This window comes from Periplaneta americana, chromosome 7 (assembly GCF_040183065.1).
Source record: "Periplaneta americana isolate PAMFEO1 chromosome 7, P.americana_PAMFEO1_priV1, whole genome shotgun sequence".
NCBI classification, from domain to species: Eukaryota; Metazoa; Arthropoda; class Insecta; order Blattodea; family Blattidae; genus Periplaneta; species Periplaneta americana.
Genome location: NC_091123.1, coordinates 51,612,151 through 51,633,936, shown reverse-complemented (window position 1 = coordinate 51,633,936; position 21,786 = coordinate 51,612,151). Strand labels below are relative to the sequence as shown.

Below are 21,786 nucleotides of genomic sequence, written 5' to 3'. Positions count from 1 at the left end.
ATGGGTTAAGGTCTGGGGATCTTGCTGCCCATGGTCTACGGCCGCCTCGTCCTATCCACCAGTTGGGAAACGCTTCATTCAAATAGTCCCTAACAATTGTCGCATAGTGGCAAGGTGTCCCGTCTTGTTGCTAAACAACAGTGTCTACGATACCATCTTGTTCCAGTTGTGGCTGCAGAAACTCTGTCAGCATATCAAAGTAACAGGCACCAGTAATGGTCTTCTCTCTGAAAAAAAAAATGGTCCATAGGTCTTTGTCGGCGTGATTCCCAATCACACATTAGTTTTGGACTGTTTCTGATATGCTCAATGAAATCCGTTGAAGGTTTGTCCGCACGTGTCCAGATAGGAATTTTGCAGGGACATCAATGGACGACATGTCGAAAGGAACCAATGAGTGTGTATGAGTGAGTTTGCAGTGTACAATCGTCTTATGAATACAGATATCTTGAACTATATCGTTTTCATGAAAATAGTTACTTATTTTATGAACACTCTGTATATAAAAGTCGTTTATTCGCACTCGGTACATTGTATTATATCCCATCGTATTCGATACTCTTTTCTGTCACATTTTGTGTCTTATTATGTCGTATTATATTTATTTTCATATTTATTTGTTTGTTTATTTACTTATTTAATTACTTATTGATTTACATATTTGCTTATATCTTTATTTCTTTTTTTACTTACGTACTTATTTATTTTCTTGCTTACTTGTTTCTGTATTTGTTTATTTAATTATTAATTAATTAGTTTATTTATTTATTTATTTATTTATTTATTTATTTATTTATTTATTTATTTATGCGCTATTAATTTATTTATTATTTACTCATTTATTTAGTTATTTTATTGATTTATTTATTGTTATTTTTTATTCATCCATTCATTTAATCATTCCTTCTTTCATTCATTCATTCATTCATTCATTCCTTCTTTCATTCGTACATTCATATATTTCTTTACTTATTTATTTGTTTTTTATTCATTCATTCGTTTATTTATTTATTTACGTATTTATTTTTATTTTTTATTCATTCATTGATTAATTCATTCCTTTTCTCATTCGTTCATTCGCTTCTTTATTTACTTATTTATTGATTTACGTATTTTGTTTTCATGAATTCATTCATACATTGATTCATTCGTCCATTTATTTTTTTGTATTTATTTTTTATTCATTAATAGATTGATTCTCGTATTCATTCATTCGTACGTTTATTTATTTATATTTATTTATTTTATTTATATTACATGTACATAATTATATTTTATCTCGTTCAGTTGCGTTAATTAGGACAGAATTACATGTTTGTTATTTTCTCGACTTGCGTTCAGTTCGAATTTAGTACCTATTCCATGAATTCCAATACTTCAATAATTATTTCAGAGTGCCTCTTTCGCAGTACAGAGACGCCGAACGCTTTTTAATATTATGTAGCAAGACATTTCGTGACGTTGTACACACCCTCTCCTCTTTATAACTGGATCAAGTGAATTGCAATGGGTGTAGGACTTATTTTCCGTGGACGGAGAGAGAAGAGAAGTGACTTGCATATAGAATTTGGATAGGAAAACCCCTTTGAAAACGGTCATTAGGAGATGGGGAGGATTGGAACTGGATCAAGTTGACTCGGGATACGATGTAACATGGAGGTTTTGGTGTTTGCTGTGCCTATCCATGAAGTTTAGTTGTAAGCCCGAGTCAATGAGGTGGGTTATACCGACTTCTAGATCCAAATAGATTGCGGTTGGCTATTCGCAGCGAGTAATCCTGACCACGTAGTGTGAAGTCTTACAGCAACCACTTCACTTTAATGAGAAGTCCTTCTGCTGACGTTTGTGGTCTGATACCGTCATACACAAGAACTATATCTTGATATTTTCCACCTGAATGGCCATAGTTGCCATATTACTCGGTAGTATGGAGTGTTATCAAAGTAGCAGGCGCTTCTAGTTTTACTTTATACTGAATTAAATTTACCCAAGCGTGGTGCACGCTACTGCTAAGTGCAGTTTTAACACATCGTTGAGACCACCGTCGCTACATGACTGCAAAATTTCTTTGGTGAATGAAAATGTGATATCTTCTATTGTGTCGGCCTCGGTAGCTAGTCGGTATAGAGCTGGCCTTCTGTGCTCAGGGTTGCGGGTTCGATACCGACCCAGGTCGATGGCATTTAAGCGTGTTTAAATGCGACAGGCTCATGTCAGCAGATTCACTGACATGTGAAAGAACTCCTGCGGGACAAAATTCCGGCACACCGGCGACGCTGATATAACCTCTGCAGTTGCGAGCGTCGTTAAATAAATCATATTTTTTTTTCTTCTATTGTCTGAACTTAGATCCATCTCAGTGACTTTCTGAAGCACGTGAATAAGAAAGTGCGTGTGTGGTTCGAAATTTAATGGTGACAATTTAGTTAAGAAAAAACATTTGTTCACAATTAGCATACTTGTACTAAGAGATTTTGTTATATAAATTGGGGAAAAAAAAAATTAGACAATGTATTACTACAATTATTAATCTTTGACCACCTCTGTGGTGTAGGGATCAGCGTGCTGGTCTCTTACGTAGAGGGCCCGTGTTCGATTCCCGGTCGGGTTGAATTTCCTGGTTGAGGTTTTTCAGGGTTTTTCCTCAACCGTAAGGCAAATTCTAGGAAAATCGGGCCATAACACCCCTGAATATCACCTGGCTCATTCATCACCGAAATGAACTTCATAACAAATCAGTAATACATATGAAGGGTTCAGAGCCATAGTGGGCCAAGCGCCATTTATTAAATACGGAGAAAGCAAGAGTTACAGTTAAGTGAATACCATAGTTTAATGAAGATTGACATAGCCTATCATTTAGTTTTAATGTGTATACTTTATATTACTTGCTATATGCTGTCAGACATCAAACCAATTTAAAAATAGGCTAACGAAATATATTTCTAACAATACTTGTTAACAATAATAGCTGTTTAAGGTTTCTCAATGTTTAATGGTTATATATATATATATATATATATATATATATATATATATATCACAGATAAATATCTAAATTATCTCATTATTATTATTATTATTATTATTATTATTATTATTATTATTATTATTATAACTATTTCTTAAAAATTTTTATTATCGTCATACTAACATTGCTTATCCAACTTTCATTATTTACTTTCATGTTGTTTCATGGTCTAGATATTAATGTAATAACTATGTAACCAATTGTATTCAATTAGAATTAGAGTCAGGCTGGGCGGAAGAGAAGGCCTACTGGCCTTAGCTCTGCCAGATTAAATAAATAAATTATTATTATTATTATTATTATTATTATTATTATATGTTTCCATTGAATTATGGTAATAACTTCATTTTAACCCTTGTTTTCTACGGTTTTAGTAAATGGCATTTGGCCCACTATGGTTCTGAGCCCTTCATATACAGTCGCCATCTAGTTCACAACAATAGAACCAGTCTCAACAATAGTACACAGGCCTTCAGATTTGAACCAAAGATCAACTCGCGATATGACCAAAGATGTTAAAGCGAGTATAAATAACAGCGTGGGGGGGAATAATAATCTTGTTTACAAATCACTAGGATTTACCATTTTAGGACCATATTCATAGACATTCTTAGCGCGGGCTTCCGGTGGATGATCAGCGAACTAACGTTTTTCGTATTCATAAACCAATGTTAGCAATATGATATGATATGAATCCCGTACAAGTAATCAGTTGATAGCCGGGGTTAGTTTAGCACGCTCGTAGCGCGGCTAGCGAAATGTTTATGAATAGCACCCTAAAATTCGTGATTACTCAGTGCATGTACACGGAATAGGTTTGAATTGCGTCATTTTCAAGGAAGATATTAATTTATTTACTGTGAACTGAATTGTATTTTGTTTAACTGTATTTAATTTGTCCTGAATATATTTATTGAGATGACTTAATTAAAGAATGGAAAATGGAGGTGAATCCAGGTAGGCCTATAAAGATTAGTAAAGATACATTTTTAAATGTTCTAATGTTTGCCGATGATGTAATATTAATACAAGACAATGAAGAAAAGTTCCAATATGCTATTCACAAACTACACCTACTAGGAAAAGAAAACTATAATTTGAGCATATCAGCTCATAAAACTAAAGTAATGGCCCACAGTGGTAAATTTCCAAATCGTACAAAAATAATAGTTGATAATAAGCCCATACAACAAATATCTCATTTTGATTATTTGGGTTGTAACATAACTTATGATGTAGATATATTGACAACAGAATAAGCAAATTCCAGTGGATATGCGGAACAATAAATGGAACACTAAAAAATAAATCTAGAAAAGAAACAAAACTAAAGTTCTATAAAACTATGGCAGTACCCGTTTTGATATTAGGAAGCGAATCATGGATAATTAAAGAACGAGATAAAAGTAAATTACAGGCTGCAGAGATGAGGTTTCTTCGCAGAGTAAAGGGATGTACAAGAAGGAATCTGATAAGAAATGAGGATATCCGTAAAGAATTAAATATATACAACATAAACGAAAAAGTTGAAGATTATGAAGAAAAGTGGAAAGAATACCTGTCTCGAATGGATAACGAAAGAATTCCAGCACTGATACCACAATACCAACCTAAAGGCAAAAGAGATGTCGGACATCCTAGGAAGAGGTGGAACTGAATAAAATGTGAAGACGGAACAGGCACTAAGCCTAAACCATGAAGTGAAGATGATGAGATGATATATTTGTTGAAAGTTTTATTTTTGTAAAATGTATATTTGTTTTACTTTATTATTATTATTATTATTATTATTATTATTATTATTATTATTATTATTATTATTCTCCCCCAGTTCAAAAGTTGGATGCGCGGCTTATTCGAGGGCGCTGTGTATTCGAGAAAATACGGTAAGCTTATATATTGATATCAAATGTTGACTTTCACTAAATTTATAGGCTACTAGTGAAAGTCGTCATATCCCCATTTCCTTCAAAGTCAATACATAAACTATGATACATATTATTGCGTACTATGTCATTGTGACGTTAATATAAATATGGGGGATTTGTCTAATGTTTTACTTTTTTGTTTACATCAGGTATTTTCTTTGGTGAATTACAGTATGCGTAAGACCAAGATAATTGAATGTCGTGTTCCAACGGCTCTCTTTGAATTGCTATGAACTCGTAAGTAGCCAAAAGTTTATCTCAGCGTTGTTATATGCTTGTATAAGAGTTTTCATTGAAAGACAGTGAGGTCACTTCGTTTAAAGAAGAGATACATAATATAATACTCTACTGCCAAGAATAACACCGGGGAATTCTGATATAAGCCAGCCTGAATTTTAATCACCCCGGGGGTGAAATTGGAGCTCAAGCAGACATGGGCAGCTTATATACCGAAAGCAGACATTTAATTGTTTTCGCTGAGATCCCGGCGGAGTCCCCAGAGTGTTAAACGAGACCGTCTCACCATTCGTTTACAGGAAACAGGTCTGAGGCTACCAGCCGCAAAAACAATCACATAAACAATACCAAGAGAACAGCGCGCTATAAAAAGTCGCTATTCCAACATTGTCTGTTTTATCTACGTAGAACGTGAGGTAACGCGATTTCCTCCGTCACATTTTTCTTCTATTTCTCTTATTTTTATTTCCTTTCATCTCTTTTCTTACTCCGTTATCAACAACGTCATCAGTGGTATCCTATAGGGGGCACCTGAAAATATTTACTTGAATTTTCACGCGAAAATTTGGAAGAAAAATCCTCGATTTAGTCTCTTAAAATCTTTCGTTACATTAATTTAAGAATATCATTGCATACAGGGTTATTTCCGATCTCTGATAACGAAATTGAATGACATCATGTGCGTCAGGAATCACACCGACAGCTGAATTTCGGCGAGAGGTGACAGAGCAGTAGAGCTATTCCATCTCAAATCGACCGAAATATAGAGAAAATTGACCTTACAATTTCTAAATACAATGAAACCTTTTTTTGTACGTAGAGAACTGTGATACAATGCTTTGTGCAAAGTTTGAGGAATCAGAACTTCATAGTGTTTAAATTTAAAATATTTAAATTTATCGTATTTTCATAAAATTAGCCATTTTAAACTGTTGTAGCTCCGAAATCCTTTCACCCAAGGATCAAAATCATGGTTTATTTTGATGCTGAGAAATTAAAGTTTATATTGACATATAAACAGATTTTCTTACTTTTTATGGAAATGGAGAAATTTAGATTTTTCTTCCCTAAGACGCCTTTGCCTAGGAAAAAATTATTTTAAAAATATGTAGTTAGATTCCGCATTGGAAGTACAAATAAACCCATATTTTTTACTGATGGTATGTTGATAAGAAAGTATTGAAAATATCAAATAAAGAAAATAAATAGTACACACGTGAACTAACCAGCTGACTGTGAGACGGAAGCTAGCCGAGACAAGCAAGGCCAGGAGACAAACACGTGATGTTTCGTGTAGTAGCGCATTGCTGGGCTAACTTCATCACAAGTTTTCATAAACACAGGAGTAAAATGACGCCCAACGCTCGCTTATCATCATCTCTCGGCCAGTACGTGCTGTATTGCGCCGTTCAAGTCTAGGCGTGTGAAAATAATTTATTTAATGCCCTCGAAACTTATTGCCGTACCACTAAGCAAACAATGGCGAATTCCTCTTAATAATGCAATGTTTTTTCTCAATATTTCTTTTACATTTTTACAAATGAGCAAAAAGCCTAAAAGTAAGTAAAATCAGATTATCTGTCTCTTTGTACACAATAAAAATAAGGATTACTTCTTAACATAACCTACCAAATGTCAGCTTCAAAATGAGCTCTCGTTCAATGTTCTACAGTAAATGGTTCCAGAGTTCTGAGCGCTGAAAGAGGCTTGTTTTTCTAAAATACGCTAAATTTGTCGTTCAACAATACGAAAACCGTTTGACTTTCGATAGTATATTTTTGAATATGCACTCTTCACAGCACCTTGTATAAATAGGGAAAAAATTAGAGTATAAAAATGCGAAGTTTTTTACTGATCGATTTCATATGGAATAGCCCAGTTGAGTGATTTCATAATCAGAGTGCACGGTGTATCACAGTGGCAATGCCCAAGAAAATCGAGCCATTTTGGGAGGGGTACAAAATAACCCTTTCCGATGCGTTACGTGAAAATCATAGGAGCCTTCAAAACACATGGTTTCGTTATTTTCAGAAAGGCATCTTGTGTGTACGTAATAAGACTGGCAAAGCTCGGTTGGGATTAATTCCGGAGTGGAAAAAGCAAGCAAATTCACCCCCCGTCACAAGTCGCCGCACTCCACGAGATGATACAAATTAATTCCATTCGAGCTTTAGCAATCTTATTAAGTACACAGAAGATATCTTTCTTGGAAATAACGAAATCTCGTTTATTGCAGGCTTCTTTTATTTTCACTTAACTGTACTTGGCACTGGAAAGTGACGTCATGTACCCCTCCCAAAAAGGCTCGATTTTCTTGGGAATTTCTGCTGTGTCGCCGTGCACTCTTGACTATGAGATCACTCACTACTGGTCTGTCACCTCGCACCACAGTTCAGCTGTCGTGTGACTCCTGACGCACATGATGTCATTCAAATTCGTCATCAGAGATCGCAAACAACCCTGTATTTTTTATTGCCTAGCCTTTTAAGGGGACAGGGAATTTTCAATCTGAACTATGTTAGTTTATGTCTTAAATAGGGCCTAAGAAACTTCTAAAACTCTAGAACTTAAATAGATCATTATTTTAGAGATCATGAACACATAGCTTGATTTTATTCTGAAATAAAAGTTTTTCTTTAATTTATTTCCTTACTAAGAAATAATTTTTCCCCATTCATATATTTTTTTCAACGATTTTCAGTATATAACCCCTGTAATATATCGAAATTTAACGAATTCCAAAAACATTCTTTCAGTACACGTAAAATATCTAAATAAGCAGTTCCTAAAATTTTCAGCTTTCTGGATTAAGTAGAAGTATATGTGTACGCCTCTCATCAGAAAAGAGAAAATAAAATGGATATACTCGTAATTTTAGTGATATATGATATAGTATTTTAAGGGGTTAGGTACGGCTTAAAGGAGTAAAATTTTGTAAATAATCAACTTTTTTTTTCCTCCATTACTCTATCTTGTACAATAATGAAAATTAGTATGTGTAAAACACTGTCCTTCTGCTATATGATAAACTTATTTTTACGATTTAAAAAAAAAATATATATATTTTTTCAAAACTCAAAGTTCACTGTGCAGTGATGAAGTGAACTCAAAAAGTATCCAACATTCTGTGATGATATATTTTGTGTGAATTTATCCATGTCATATCTACAATATGATGCAAAATCACTTCTCTACCTTAGATAGATTGTATGATAAAAAATAAATTCATTTTTAAAAATGGTCAAATATCTAACACAAAATTAAAAAAAAAAAATGTTGTTTATTAAGGAGTGTAGTTGAAAGAGCATGATATTGTGAATATGAGTTTCAGCAATAAAATAAAAGAGATCATGAAAAAGTTAACAAGTTTATGAGTTATGAGATAAACGCTTCATTACTCCACAGTGAACTTTGAATTTTGAAAAAAAAAAAAAAATATATATATATATATATTTTTTTTTTAATTCCGTAAACTGGGGTTACTTTGAACACAGAGGAAACTTTGAACAGTTTTTCAGAAAATCATATTTAGCTTTCTACATGTTGCACTTGTTATAGATGGCGGTAAATTATCATAAAAATTATTCTCATACCAAATTTACCCTTATCTATACAAGTGCAGCATGTATGAACCTAAATATGTTTTTCTGAAAAAAAAAAAATTAAATTTGTAATTTTTTTATAGCAGAAGGATAGTGTTTTACACATACCAATTTTCATTATTGTACAAGATGCAATAATGGAGGAAAAAAATGTTGAATATTTCCAAAAAAATTACTGCTTAAGTTGTACAGTTTCCCTGAAAAAGGATGAGACGATTGAATATTCCTAAGTCTCAGATGTGAGACACTGCGCATGATCGGAGACCAGAGCACTGACACACAAGATAACGAATATTGAGTTACTTAAATTCAGACTATTTGGTTTGTTACTAGCATCGTTCCGAAATTCACTTCAAAAACTGCAAAAAATATGATAATATTACGTAAATGAAAGATAAATATATACATAAATCGTGTAGTTAAATCGACAATGGACCTTCATGACTAGATCGACACTCCACACAGAAAGGAAAGCTTTCATGTCGTTTCAATAGCTCAGACGGTAAGACTTCTGCGTGTTGTGTAGAAGAGTGCGAGTTCGATTCTTAGTCTATACAACGATTTTTTTTGTCTAAATAACGTTGAAATAGCTAAGTAACGTTGAAATAGAGTTTTACAAAGTCCTGAGATTAAGTGTTAATGATCGCAAACAATACAAATTTACAAGTTATAATATTATAAACGTTAATCTAATGAATGCATTTATACACACACATGTATAATGTAAATGCATATATATTAAAAACTAACAATTAAAATGAAATTATAAAAATATATATAATAATAGACAAACTTTTACAAAGGTTTAGAGTCCATAGGCTATGTAATTTGTTGAGTAATTATTACAATATTTTATTAATAGCTTTCCCATATGTGTAAGAAATGCACTCGCACAAAACAATTTTTGTTAAAAGTATCGCTTTAGATTATTTCATTCTCACACCTTCAGTTAATTTTAACTATTTTATCTACGTGTTTGAAATAGTGTTTAATTTAGTATGCATTCAATTTTATTCATGTTATGATTGAATGGAAAAGCACTGTTGCAGTTATTGACTAATTACATATATTAATACTAATTATTAAATGCATCTGTTAAGTAACCAATTGCAGTATCTTTTGCAAAATCTTGAATGTTTAAGTTGTCAATAATATTTCTGTACTATATACTATAATACGTTAAAAGAATTTGCAATAGATTTGGGATCCTCTACTTTATAATCATTGGTTTTAGTGAAAAAATATTTTCTTTCTTAGGATATCTACAAGTTTAAATTTAATAATATTCCGAATAGATTTAATTGCATTATCTGAATTTTGTACTTTTCTATTCAAATATATTCTATTTCCCACTTTAATAATTTTTGATAAATTACACTGTACTCCTTGCAGTATTTAAGAACATGAGGATCATTACATTGCAACTCATTACATATAGATTCTTCTTTTTAATACATGAGATTTTGAAGTCCCTGCGTTATCTACATGTTTTTACTTTTGAATTTTTTCACAACATTGAGTGGAGAAAATCCACTGAAGTGATTATGAAATTAAGTGAAAAATGCAATACATTAACTGTTAATATCAGTAGTACCAGTATCATATACGTTTTTCCAAGATTCATTTTGTAGGCATAAATGTAAATAATCATTAGATACAACATTTACGATCCTTTCTTAGTTTTTAAATTAATATTTTGAAATTGTTCAGTGGCATTGGAAACACTTAGGATTTGTTTATCATGTTCAGACAAGCCATTGATTATAGGTTCTGTCGAATAGGAATTCAGTCTAATTCTGTGTACAAAACATTTATCAATGGCTGTGCTACTTCAGCTTAGATTTAATTTGATTAGTTTCGCAACAGTTGGACTTCCTGTTACATCCTGTTATTTAGATATTTAATTTAGGGTTGATTTATTAACTCTTACTATGCAAGATGCCTCTTATTTCAATAATTCTATATCACGTTAAATAGTCATTGTCTACACTAAAGTATTATCGTCATCCCTCATTTCTCATCGTAATGGCGAACCGACGTGACATGAGACAGCGAGTTATAGCTCTAGTTGAGGCTGGATATGGAGCTAGATCTGCTGGCCGTTTGGTCGGTGTTCCTGGAAGTACAGCCGCGAGGTGGGTTATCGTTACCAAAATTTAGGGGAGGTCGAAAATCGCCCTATTCCTGGGCGTCCGTGGATATCTTCATTGGAAGAGGATGCTCTCTTATTCGAGACAGTTCGACAGGACCCCTTTCTGACTGCTAACGAAATAAAAGCAGTATCTAACTTTCCCAGCTCTTCACAGACTGTGATCAGCAGGTTGAGGAACCGCGGTATTAGGAGCCGGAGGGCTGCGCAAATGGAAATATTGGGGGAGCACAAGCTGTCGACCGTCTTGCCTTCGCTACCAATCGAGTGGATTTCGATTGGAGAAATGTAATTTTCTCCGACGAAACAACCATCTCGAGTGATTACGAAGGTCCTGTCCGTGTCTATTGTGAGGGTGGTCTCCGACATGACCAGCGCTATGTGCACCGACGTGAAAGATCGGGGCGCTTTAGCATATCGTGTTGGGTGTGGATGTCTTACGATGGACCTGGCGTTATAGAAGCATCTATGGCCGGTTTAATGCGGGAACTTACGAGCACATTCTGGAAAATATATACCTTCCCTCCGCCCGAGAACGTTTTCCCGAAGAAACATTGCTGTTCCAGCAGGATAGCCATCCCGTGCACTATGCTGCAAGCATTCAAAGATGGTTTCAAAGGAGACCCGAGATCGAAATCATTAATTGGCCTTCGAAGTCACCTGATTTGAATGTCATCGAAAATTTACGGGTGGAATTGAAAAAGAGAAGGATAGTCCCTATGCCCTCCGACGCCCTCGAAATCGAGACGAATTGTGGGATCAAATTGTTGACACCTGGGAAGATCTCGCCGGGGATCAGAACTTATTTCACAATCTCGTGACATCCATGCCGGATCGACTTAGATCTGTAATAGAAGCTGATGGCATGTGGACAAGATTTTAAGTTAACAGGTCTCTTTTTGTTTCTTATTATTTTTGTTTGAGGAAGAATACTTTTAACTTCCAAGTAAGTTTTATTTATTTTTTTTTTGACGAGGTTCAGCCAACTTGTAAAACCCAGAAATTGGGCATAAATTATTCCATATTTTTCGACAAATTAGACAGTCGAGGAACTCTGAACAAATTAATTACACCTCAATAAAAAAAAGTCTTACCCGGGATCGAACTCGAGACGTTTCGGTTATACAGCGGAACCAACACGCTACTATATGAGCTACCGAGACAAGACAGTAACATCAGCAGTCCAGAATGTAGATCCCTTATCAGGCATTTGCCATTCGGTACAGTGAAGCAATGATATTTTGTGACTCGAGCTATGTTGTGAAATCCTGGCCTTAAATGGCAATCTTCTTCGTGATCCTTATTCTGGCCCTTGTCCTTGTTGTGGTCCTTGTAACAATTCTTGTACTATTTGTCAAGTTATGTATCGTTACGTCGATATCGAGTGAACCGCGCTGTAGAACTTTAACTTCCGACGACCAAGAATCGTCTCATTCTTTTTAAGGGTAACTGTACCTAACCTCTTAAAAGAAAAAATGAAGGAATGTAGTGGAAAAACAAATATATACAGAATTTTACATTCATTTTTAAAGATATTTCAGATAAGTCCTGGTAGGCTAATTAAATTAAATGGTTTTATTATTTTCAGTCAGTGATTTATCATACAGTATTCAAGGAATAAATCCTTTATATTACATATTTTGTGACTAGTATTAACGTTTTTCGTCGCTAATGCGATATCATCAGATACATACATTTTCAAATATGTTAACCTCAAATTTTAAGTTTGATGCAATAAGTATAATGGATAATAATATTAATAAAAGTAACTTGTATGATGATGACGTACTAAGAGATGGTAGGCCTACATGGTACGGTCGCATTATAACAATTATTTATTAGGAATTTAATTTTTAGAGAGAAACGGAGATTTAATTAATAACATTTGTATTCGAATAGCCATATCGTCTTACTGAAACTTTATTGCCAAATGATTGATACCTTTCCATTCATCAACTCCATTAAATTTTTCATCACTAGTATATTGGATTATGTAGTTTCTCTCGCCCCGAAAAAGGTGTTATTTGAACAGACTTGTTCATGAAGTGCGTAGTCAGAAGTGACAAATGCTCATAGCACTTTTGTTGCTTGATTTATTGCAATTGTGCTGGTTTGTTGTGTGGAGCTTATGAAACAAGCACAATAAAAATCATATTTTAAGCCCGGATTTGTAGTGATTTATTTTGGTCGCTTGTGATATTTATGGATTAAAGTCTTTTCGATTACAGCAACAATCATTGAGGGATGTTTGGACATTAAGCACCATACATAAAAAACACGTTTCATTGTCCACTTTTAAAAATTAAAATTGAATATGTTAGTTATTTATTGCACAATTATCAATATCACTATATTAAGCACAGTAATTATTAATATCACTACATGCACTAATACCTTTACTTTTTAACTTCGCTTTAGAATATGCCATTAGGAAAGTTCAGGATAACAGGCAGGGTTTGGAATTGAACGGGTTACATCAGCTGCTTGTCTATGCGGATGACGTGAATATGTTAGGAGAAAATCCACAAACGATTAGAGAGAAAAAAAAAACGGAAATTTTACTTGAAGCAAGTAAAGAGATAGGTTTGGAAGTAAATCCCGAAAAGACGAAGTATATGATTCTGTCTCGTGACCAGAATATTGTACGAAATGGAAATATAAAAATTGGAGATTTATCCTTCGAAGGGGTGGAAAAATTCAAATATCTTGGAGCAACAGTAACAAATATAAATGACACTCGGGAGGAAATTAAACGCAGAATAAATATGGGAAATGCGTGTTATTATTCGGTTGAGAAGCTCTTATCATCCAGTCTGCTGTCCAAAAATCTGAAAGTTAGAATTTATAAAACAGTTATATTACCGGTTGTTCTGTATGGTTGTGAAACTTGGACTCTCACTCTTAGAGAGGAACATAGGTTTAAGGGTGTTTGAGAATAAGGTGCTTAGGAAAATATTTGGGGCTAAGCAGGATGAAGTTACAGGAGAATGGAGAAAGTTACACAACGCATTGTATTCTTCACCTGACATAATTAGGAGCATTAAATCCAGACGTTTGAGATGGGCAGGGCGTGTAGCACGTATGGGCGAATCCAGAAATGCATATAGAGTGTTAGTTGGGAGACCGGAGGGAAAAAGACCTTTGGGGAGGCCGAGACGTAGATGGGAGGATAATATTAAAATGGATTTGAGGGAGGTGGGATATGATGATAGAGACTGGATTAATCTTGCACAGGATAGGGACCGATGGCGGGTTTATGTGAGGGCGGCAATGAACCTTCGGGTTCCTTAAAAGTCATTTGTAAATAAGTAAGTACTACATTAAACACAATAAAATTATCAATATCACATAGTAAGGCAGTAAAATAATTAGGGGTATATTTAGATTCAAATTTAAATTTTCAAAGTCAAATGACCTACATATGTAAGAAAACTTTTTCCATAATTCATTCCCTCAAGACACTTAACCCACATTTTACCTCTCAGCCTTAAAAAGAACCTGATCCAAACTTTAGTGATGCCCCACTTCGATTATTGCGATTCTCTATTCACGAATGTAAATACTGATCTTGCCCATAGACTACAGCGTCTTCACAATATCTGCGTTCGTTTCGTTTGTAACATTAGAAAATTCGATCATGTAACACCGTCACTAGATTGTTGTCTTGGAATCTACTTAAAGAAAGAAGATTCTTCAACTCTCTCTTATTACTATTTAAAATCATCCACACCTCCACACCCTCTTACCTGACATCTCGTTTTGATTACCTTTCACTACCTCGAACCCGGAACATGTACCTTCTCTCTATTCCTCTGCACAGAACATCCTTCTATTCATCATCTTTCAGCATATCTATTCCACGCCTCTGTAACTCTCTCCGTAACCATGTCAGAGACTGTCGAACAATATCAAAATTCAAATTTAAATTAAAAAATCACATTCTACTGCGTGTTCAGTTCAAAGTGTGTCATGGATCGCTGTATGACGTCATTTGGCTAGTCGATGAGCCTAGAGAATTCAATCCTCCTACACTTCCGCAGAGGCGTATTACCTATGTGCCAGAGAAGTTGCCTAGAAAGTACGGCGTTCATTCTGAAGAGTCAGTTTACCGATACGTACGATAACGCATGTAGTGGCAGGATTGTGAACTGTTTGGAAACACGTACTGAGGTGAGTTTTTTTCTTCCTGTCGGGATATGGGGAGAGGGTTAAGACGATTACTTACGTATTTGCTGACATTAACTTGGACGGTCAACATTGACACGGAGCATTTTATTTGTACTGTGGAATGTTGCCGTACGCAACCGATGATAACAAATACCCTGCGTACAGTTCGAAAGAGGTTATGGTAGCACACAGACCGTACAGACCGCCATCTGTTACTACGACGTTCAAGTTATACCATACACGTTCTCAAGTTCAGATTGAACGCCTTGATTAATAGGCAACTTCTCTGACATAAAAGGTGAAACTCGCTTCAAATCGCTGACTCACAACAGTGACGTCATGACACACTTTGAAATGAACACCCAGTAGTTCATGGAATTGCTTTCTGAACACCAGTCAGGTCGCGCAACTTCGTCTTAACCCGTGACACATTAGTAAATATTGTAACTATGCTGTTGTAAAATTGGCAATTAATATGTAATGTATTTATTATTATTATTATTATTATTATTATTATTATCATCATCATCATTGCTATCTCTGTTTTTCTTTCTTTTTTTCTTCTATTAGCTCGATGAGAGCTCTATAATGTACTTTTGACCCTGTTGACCCTCTATAGGGCTTTAATTTAATTTGTATTATTTTCACCAACGTCTGTATTTATTTTTTGTATTTATATGTGCTATCTGGTGGGATGGAAGAGAAGGCATTATTGCCTTAATCCTGACAGATTAAATAAATAAATAAATAAATAAATAAATATATTTGTGTAGTATTTTAAGGATCATAATCTCTTTCGTTATTATTATCACGTAAATAATTATGCCATTATCATTGTATTTACCGTTGTCAGCACTATAATCTAAATTTTTGTCGCCACTAACACCATAATTACTTTCGTCATCACCATATTTAAACCACTTATGTTATATTTATCGGTTATTATTATTACAAATTTTAGCGTCGCAATGTATCATTACAGCCTATGTCTATACAGGATGGACACTAACCTCTGCACCAAAATGAAACTGGTAATAGATCATGAGGAGAGATTTGAAAAATCGGAATAAGTTTTTTTTTTCCCCCCTCTAATATTCACCGTTTTAGAGGAAATCGTTATTTTTCTATGAAGCATTTCGCAACAGCACGGCTACTCTAGCAAGCGCGGCGTGCACTTGTTACCTTCCCCTCTCCCCCTGCTATACTCAGTCGGTGATGCGCGATAGAACCCTGCGTTGCAAGATTTATTTTAATGATTTTCGCAGTTATTCTATAGTAATCTCACACTTCGAGTGACATTTATAAAGACTATTTCGTGAATAAAAATGTAAATAACATATCGCTGAAAGTCGCTCACAAAATGTTAATAATATTGTACAGTATATTTATGAATACTCAAGCAAATCAGACATTGTGAAGGTGAAATAGATTAATAACTATTACTGCAATTAAGGAATTTGATGTTATTCAGTAATGCCAATTGAGAAAAGCGAAATACAGGTTTAACAATGTTAATTATTTGCACGGCGCTTTTTTCTTGTTATTACAACAAATACATTTCCATTATCTGAAGAACACATTATTTAATATAAACATAATATAATTACAAATAACCTGATTAATACATTAATTAAATGAACAATTGTTATGAAGAAGTATCGTTTTCTTTAGATACAATTAGAAGATGAAATGTAGATGTGGAAGTAGGATTTCGCACTTATTTAGTACAATGGATTCATGCTCATCGATTTACGGGGAAACAATTGGCGACACTGACTATAATTGCAAACAAGATCAACTCCATAGTCATCGGAAGACTAACCAATTAAAGAAATACTTCTGAACATTTCATTCTCTATTTGTAATATTCTTTTACCCTTAAAACTAAAGAAAAAAGGTATTTTACTAACAACTTCAAATTAGTGTAACACTGAAAATATTGCGATTGGGACGCATGTTTATGTGACATTATTTGCTCAGAATATCGTCGGAAATAAGCTCCGTAAATGGCGATAAATCCTCGTCAATCACCCTGTATATTTTTCATAAATTGTCCTACTTCATTTCACATACAGTATTATTCTTCTCTATGTTAATATTATATTATATAATTTCATTTTAGCTGTAATTTTACTTTGAATTACTATTTTATTTTATTTATATATTTCTCTTATATTAATAATATATCCGAATTGCGACAGAACACAAGCGCTGCCCATTCGGTACTCAAATTTTGTTAATATTATTCTATCCTCTTTTTTATATTGATGTATTATTTTATTTCTACTTCTATTGTTCTAATTATATTCTGTAGTCTGATATATTATTCTGTATTATATGTTTTGTATTATTATATAAAATAAAATACATCATAGTTGTGGTAATTAAAAATAAATACAAATAAATAATTAAAATATTAATGTTATATGCCTACAGTAACATTAAATAAATTTAATTCTATCGCAAGTTTATTATTACGAAAGTCATTCAGACGTTCTTCACGATCCAGTCCTACGATATCTCCAGACTGACTAATGTTTAAATGGCGCTATAAATTTAATTGTCTAAACGTCGTAAGAAACAACTTTTTTAATAAGTAGACATTTTAACCCCATTTTATATCTCCGAAGGTATATATATATTTATATATATATATAGGATGCAATTGAGAAACTGAACGTCGTTTAATATCACTCATGCTAGCCATATTGTAACTGACTCAGAGAAGCTCTGTTTGTATACATTCATTGATTACAAAATTTTAGTTTTCTTTTAAATGCCTCAGTCAATATTTGTCTTTCACTGACTTTAGCGAGACAGAAAAGTCTAGAGCTCCTAGAATTGATGCAATCTTCAGAACAACGCACACGAGTGAAATTAATTAGAGCACGCGGTGCAAATACTCAAGAATGTCTATCTCTGAATTATGTGAAATAGCTCTGGTATTTTTGTTGTTTCAGTCTGGAAAGGTGCACTTCAGCTACATCTATGGGATCGGAGTGATGGGTTGCCTAGCTGTGTACGCCCTCCTCAGCTTGATGGCCGTATCTGGAGTGACTCTGGGAACTGTCGTGTCCGTGCTTGGCTACTGCCTTCTGCCCATGGTCGTCCTTTCTGGTATCAACATCGTCCTCTCCCTTCAGTAAGTAACAGTATTCATTTCTCTCACACCATGTGCATTCGAACTCCGCCTAGCACATAGGCTACCTGCTGTTCATTAAAAGTGAACACACATCAGCGAATATTAGAACTGTGATGTAAATGGGGAGAGCAGTGCAGGACGAAGTATACGTGTATTGGGACTCACGTAAGATTTGTACCCAAAAGGTAATATGGCCGTCTTTTAAATGTTTCCAACTGTTACTAGATGTAACTGAAACAGGTAAAATCACAAGACAATAATCTGAAACAACAACAACAACAATAATAATAATAATGATAATAAATTATGACTTTTTACTTATTTAAAAAAACTATATCTTAATTTCATGTTGTGAGTTGAATAGTGAGAAATATATTTTTTGTAGGCCTAACTAATATACTAAGAAAAATAAAGGGAATAAGGAAGGCAACGAAAAGAAAAGTGTATTGATATTTTTGAACATTTATTCTTTAACGGTCATACTCATGGGTGGGCAACTCGTGCTCTCAGAGTGTCAACACAATCTCAGTGCAGGTAGAATAGACTCTGTACGAGCTGTATTGTCTGTGTGCGGTTCTTTCAAGACGCAAGTTCGATCGCGTCTGCAGTAAGTGGCGGCTCGTTTTAAGTGAAAAACAATATAATTCCCAGATCATTTCCCTTTAGCTACGAGTAAAAAGAGAATTTTTTAATTAAGAGGAGAGGTAAAGCTTTATTCTGTTACACTCTCTTACGCATGAAACTTTATGTTACAAATAAACATTGAAGATTTTAGTTAAGAAATACTGCCTGCATCTGCTTTAGAACAGCTAAAGGTAAAAATGGGATATCAACACAGTGAGACTGATATCAAATAACGTTAGCAAGTTGTGCGTGCGAATTACAGAATTGCAAGACATATAATCGACTAGCTAAGAACGTTTATGGATAAATTTAAAATGTGGCAGTATTATGTAGAACATAGACTTCACTTTCTTTGACTATAAACTCTTGAAGAGTGATAAGAAAATCTTATCAAATATAAGACCCTACTTCAAGACCTACAGCAGAATTCACTGCCAAGTTAGGAGAAACAGTGGCAATTGACAAGGAATCGAATTTTTTCTGAAATCTTATTGGCTTACGTCGCGTCGATAGAAAATTCTGAAAATTTATAGTTTGAATTAATAAATCTAAAGAACAGCACGCCACTCAGATTCCAGCAAAATCAGGAATCGAACTGTTCGTAATGTTGCCTAAGTCAGAATTTCCAAATATACTCTTTGCTTCCATATAGGCCTATACTGTATGTGCTTGAGGCAGAGTTTAATACAAGAAAGAAGTGTAAAATCTCTCAAAGTAAAGAAAGAGCTCAGAAGTAAGCTTATTTCATCTGCAGTGACATATAAAAAATACTTCCTTGTATTTGTTATTGTTTGCGAATACAGACTATTACCTTTCTGAGAACAGAGGAATACTCTATAATGTAAATTCTAACGTTCTACGTTTCAAATAAGACCTATAATAAGAGATATTAACAAATATTGTAATAATAAATAAGTGTTGCAGCTATATTTGTTGTATCTTGAAAAGGTTGTATTCAGTTTGTGTTTCCAGTACTAAACTAATTTACACTGCTAGAAAGTAATATAATTTTGTTATGTGATCAGTTATAGTCTGTCTAAAATTACTATAATTATTGTACCAATGCGTCATTCTGAAATTCAAATTATGGAATAGATATCACGACCACCTGCATGAGCCGCCAGAGCGCACCGTGGCTTTTGCAGCGAAACTACAAACAACTTGTAACTGCTGCGGCTGGCTCCGTCTGCCTTTCTCTCTTTCAAGGTTTCTTAGCACTTTGGGAGCATGAGTTGCCCATCTATGGTCATACTTGTGAACTCTGAACAATTTTATACGAGAATTGTGCAGAGGTGGGATAAAAAAACTCTACTAAAAAAAATAAGCGATAGATGTATAAGTAGTGTGTAATTGTACAGTAGTGGCAAAAAAACCGGACGGACCTTTGTAGCTGATTGCAGAGCCTTGTTCACTCAGAGCACGATAGACTGGTAACTAAGACTTTCGTGGTTCGAATCCTGCCTGGGAAGGAAACTTTTTTTTGTTCCTTACTCAGATTTATTCCCAATACTTTTCGATTGCAGCGATATTTTACTACTTAATTAATTTATTATTGCCAGAACATGAATTTTACCAGCAATCGAATCCGGTATAGATAATAGTATATTTTCGTCCCACTTTTTCTGTATATTAGAGATGCTCGACCGCGTATAGGCCTATTTCCGTAAATATCTTACAATTGAAATTTCGCAGTGTCTCACTATTTCCTTTCTATAACTTCTACATGAAGAGATAATACAAACATTTGAAAAAAGAATTAATGTGATGCAGTACCATTTGCTATTGCAATGTCCTCTTTAGACGAAAGGTAACAAAGTTACTAGAGCATGCATCCATTTGTGAGTACTTGTTGAAACATGACTTGTGCGGTTGTTGTTTGAAAAATATAGCTCGCTGTTGCGTACCGATATTTCAGTCCTGTGTAATCAAGGTTCCACCATCCTGGCGTCCGCTGCAATTATGAAAATGTTGCGTAACAAGAGTAAACGTTGTTTTGTATTTGTATAAACCCTTGTTTGCTTTACGTTTTATAATTGGCCTGTTTCCATTAATGCTCAGGCGTAATCTTTTAACTCTGGTCAATTTAGAACAGTTTTTTTTTAGCATGTTTTAGATACAGACATTAAGTAATTAAGCAACAAAGGGTACACGAAACAATACTGTCGAAAGCTCCAAGATGTCATCAATTAACTCGTTATTTTTAGTAGATTATTTAATAACGCTCTGTGAAGCACTAGATAAATTAACGTCGAAGAAATAGGTGATACCTAGATGGTATTCGGTGAGATGAGACAGAGACTTTGCTATGAGATTACCTCACGTTTGTCTTACACTTGGGCAAACCCTAGAAAAAAAAATACTTTTTTTGTAGGCTTTACAATGCATGCATATTTTTCCGGGACACGTGATAACCCCCAAAGTAAATTCAGCTTATTTTGCTATTAGATCTATGCAAAAGATAGTAAATATCAATACCTTAAAAACAATATACTTTGCATACTTTCATTCGGTAATGAATTTTGGAATAATATTCTGGTAGTAACAGTATATTCCTACAAAAAAAGAGTAATTAGAATAATAGTGTGTGGCAAATCTAGGGAATCATGTAGGACTATTTTTAAAAAACTACAAATAATGCCCATGGCTTGTCAGTATATTTATTCACTAATAATCTTCCTCGTATGTAATCGTGAAAACTATGTAACTAATTCAACAGTTCATAGCATAAATACGCGTTAAAAATGACTTTCATACTCCATCGGCAAGTCTATTGTGCTATCAAAAAGGAGTGCTTTATATGGCAGTAAAAATTTTTAATAGCCTCCCAATCGATATAAAAAATGAAACTTAAAACATAAGATTATTTAGGGCCAAATTAAAGAAGTACCTAATTTCTCACGCCTTCT

At 34.1% G+C, this 21,786-nt stretch overlaps 1 protein-coding gene across 1 annotated transcript in view; it reads left to right on the top strand.

Annotated features, from left to right (window-relative positions):
- Positions 1-21,786, top strand: part of LOC138703093 (protein YIPF5-like) — a 432,888-nt gene that overhangs the window by 394,681 nt on the left and 16,421 nt on the right. Inside the window, exon 3 of the mRNA XM_069830677.1 lies at positions 18,075-18,256. Coding sequence (XP_069686778.1) covers positions 18,117-18,256 — 140 coding nt within the window. The 5' untranslated portion in view covers positions 18,075-18,116. The remainder of the gene's footprint in view (positions 1-18,074; positions 18,257-21,786) is intronic.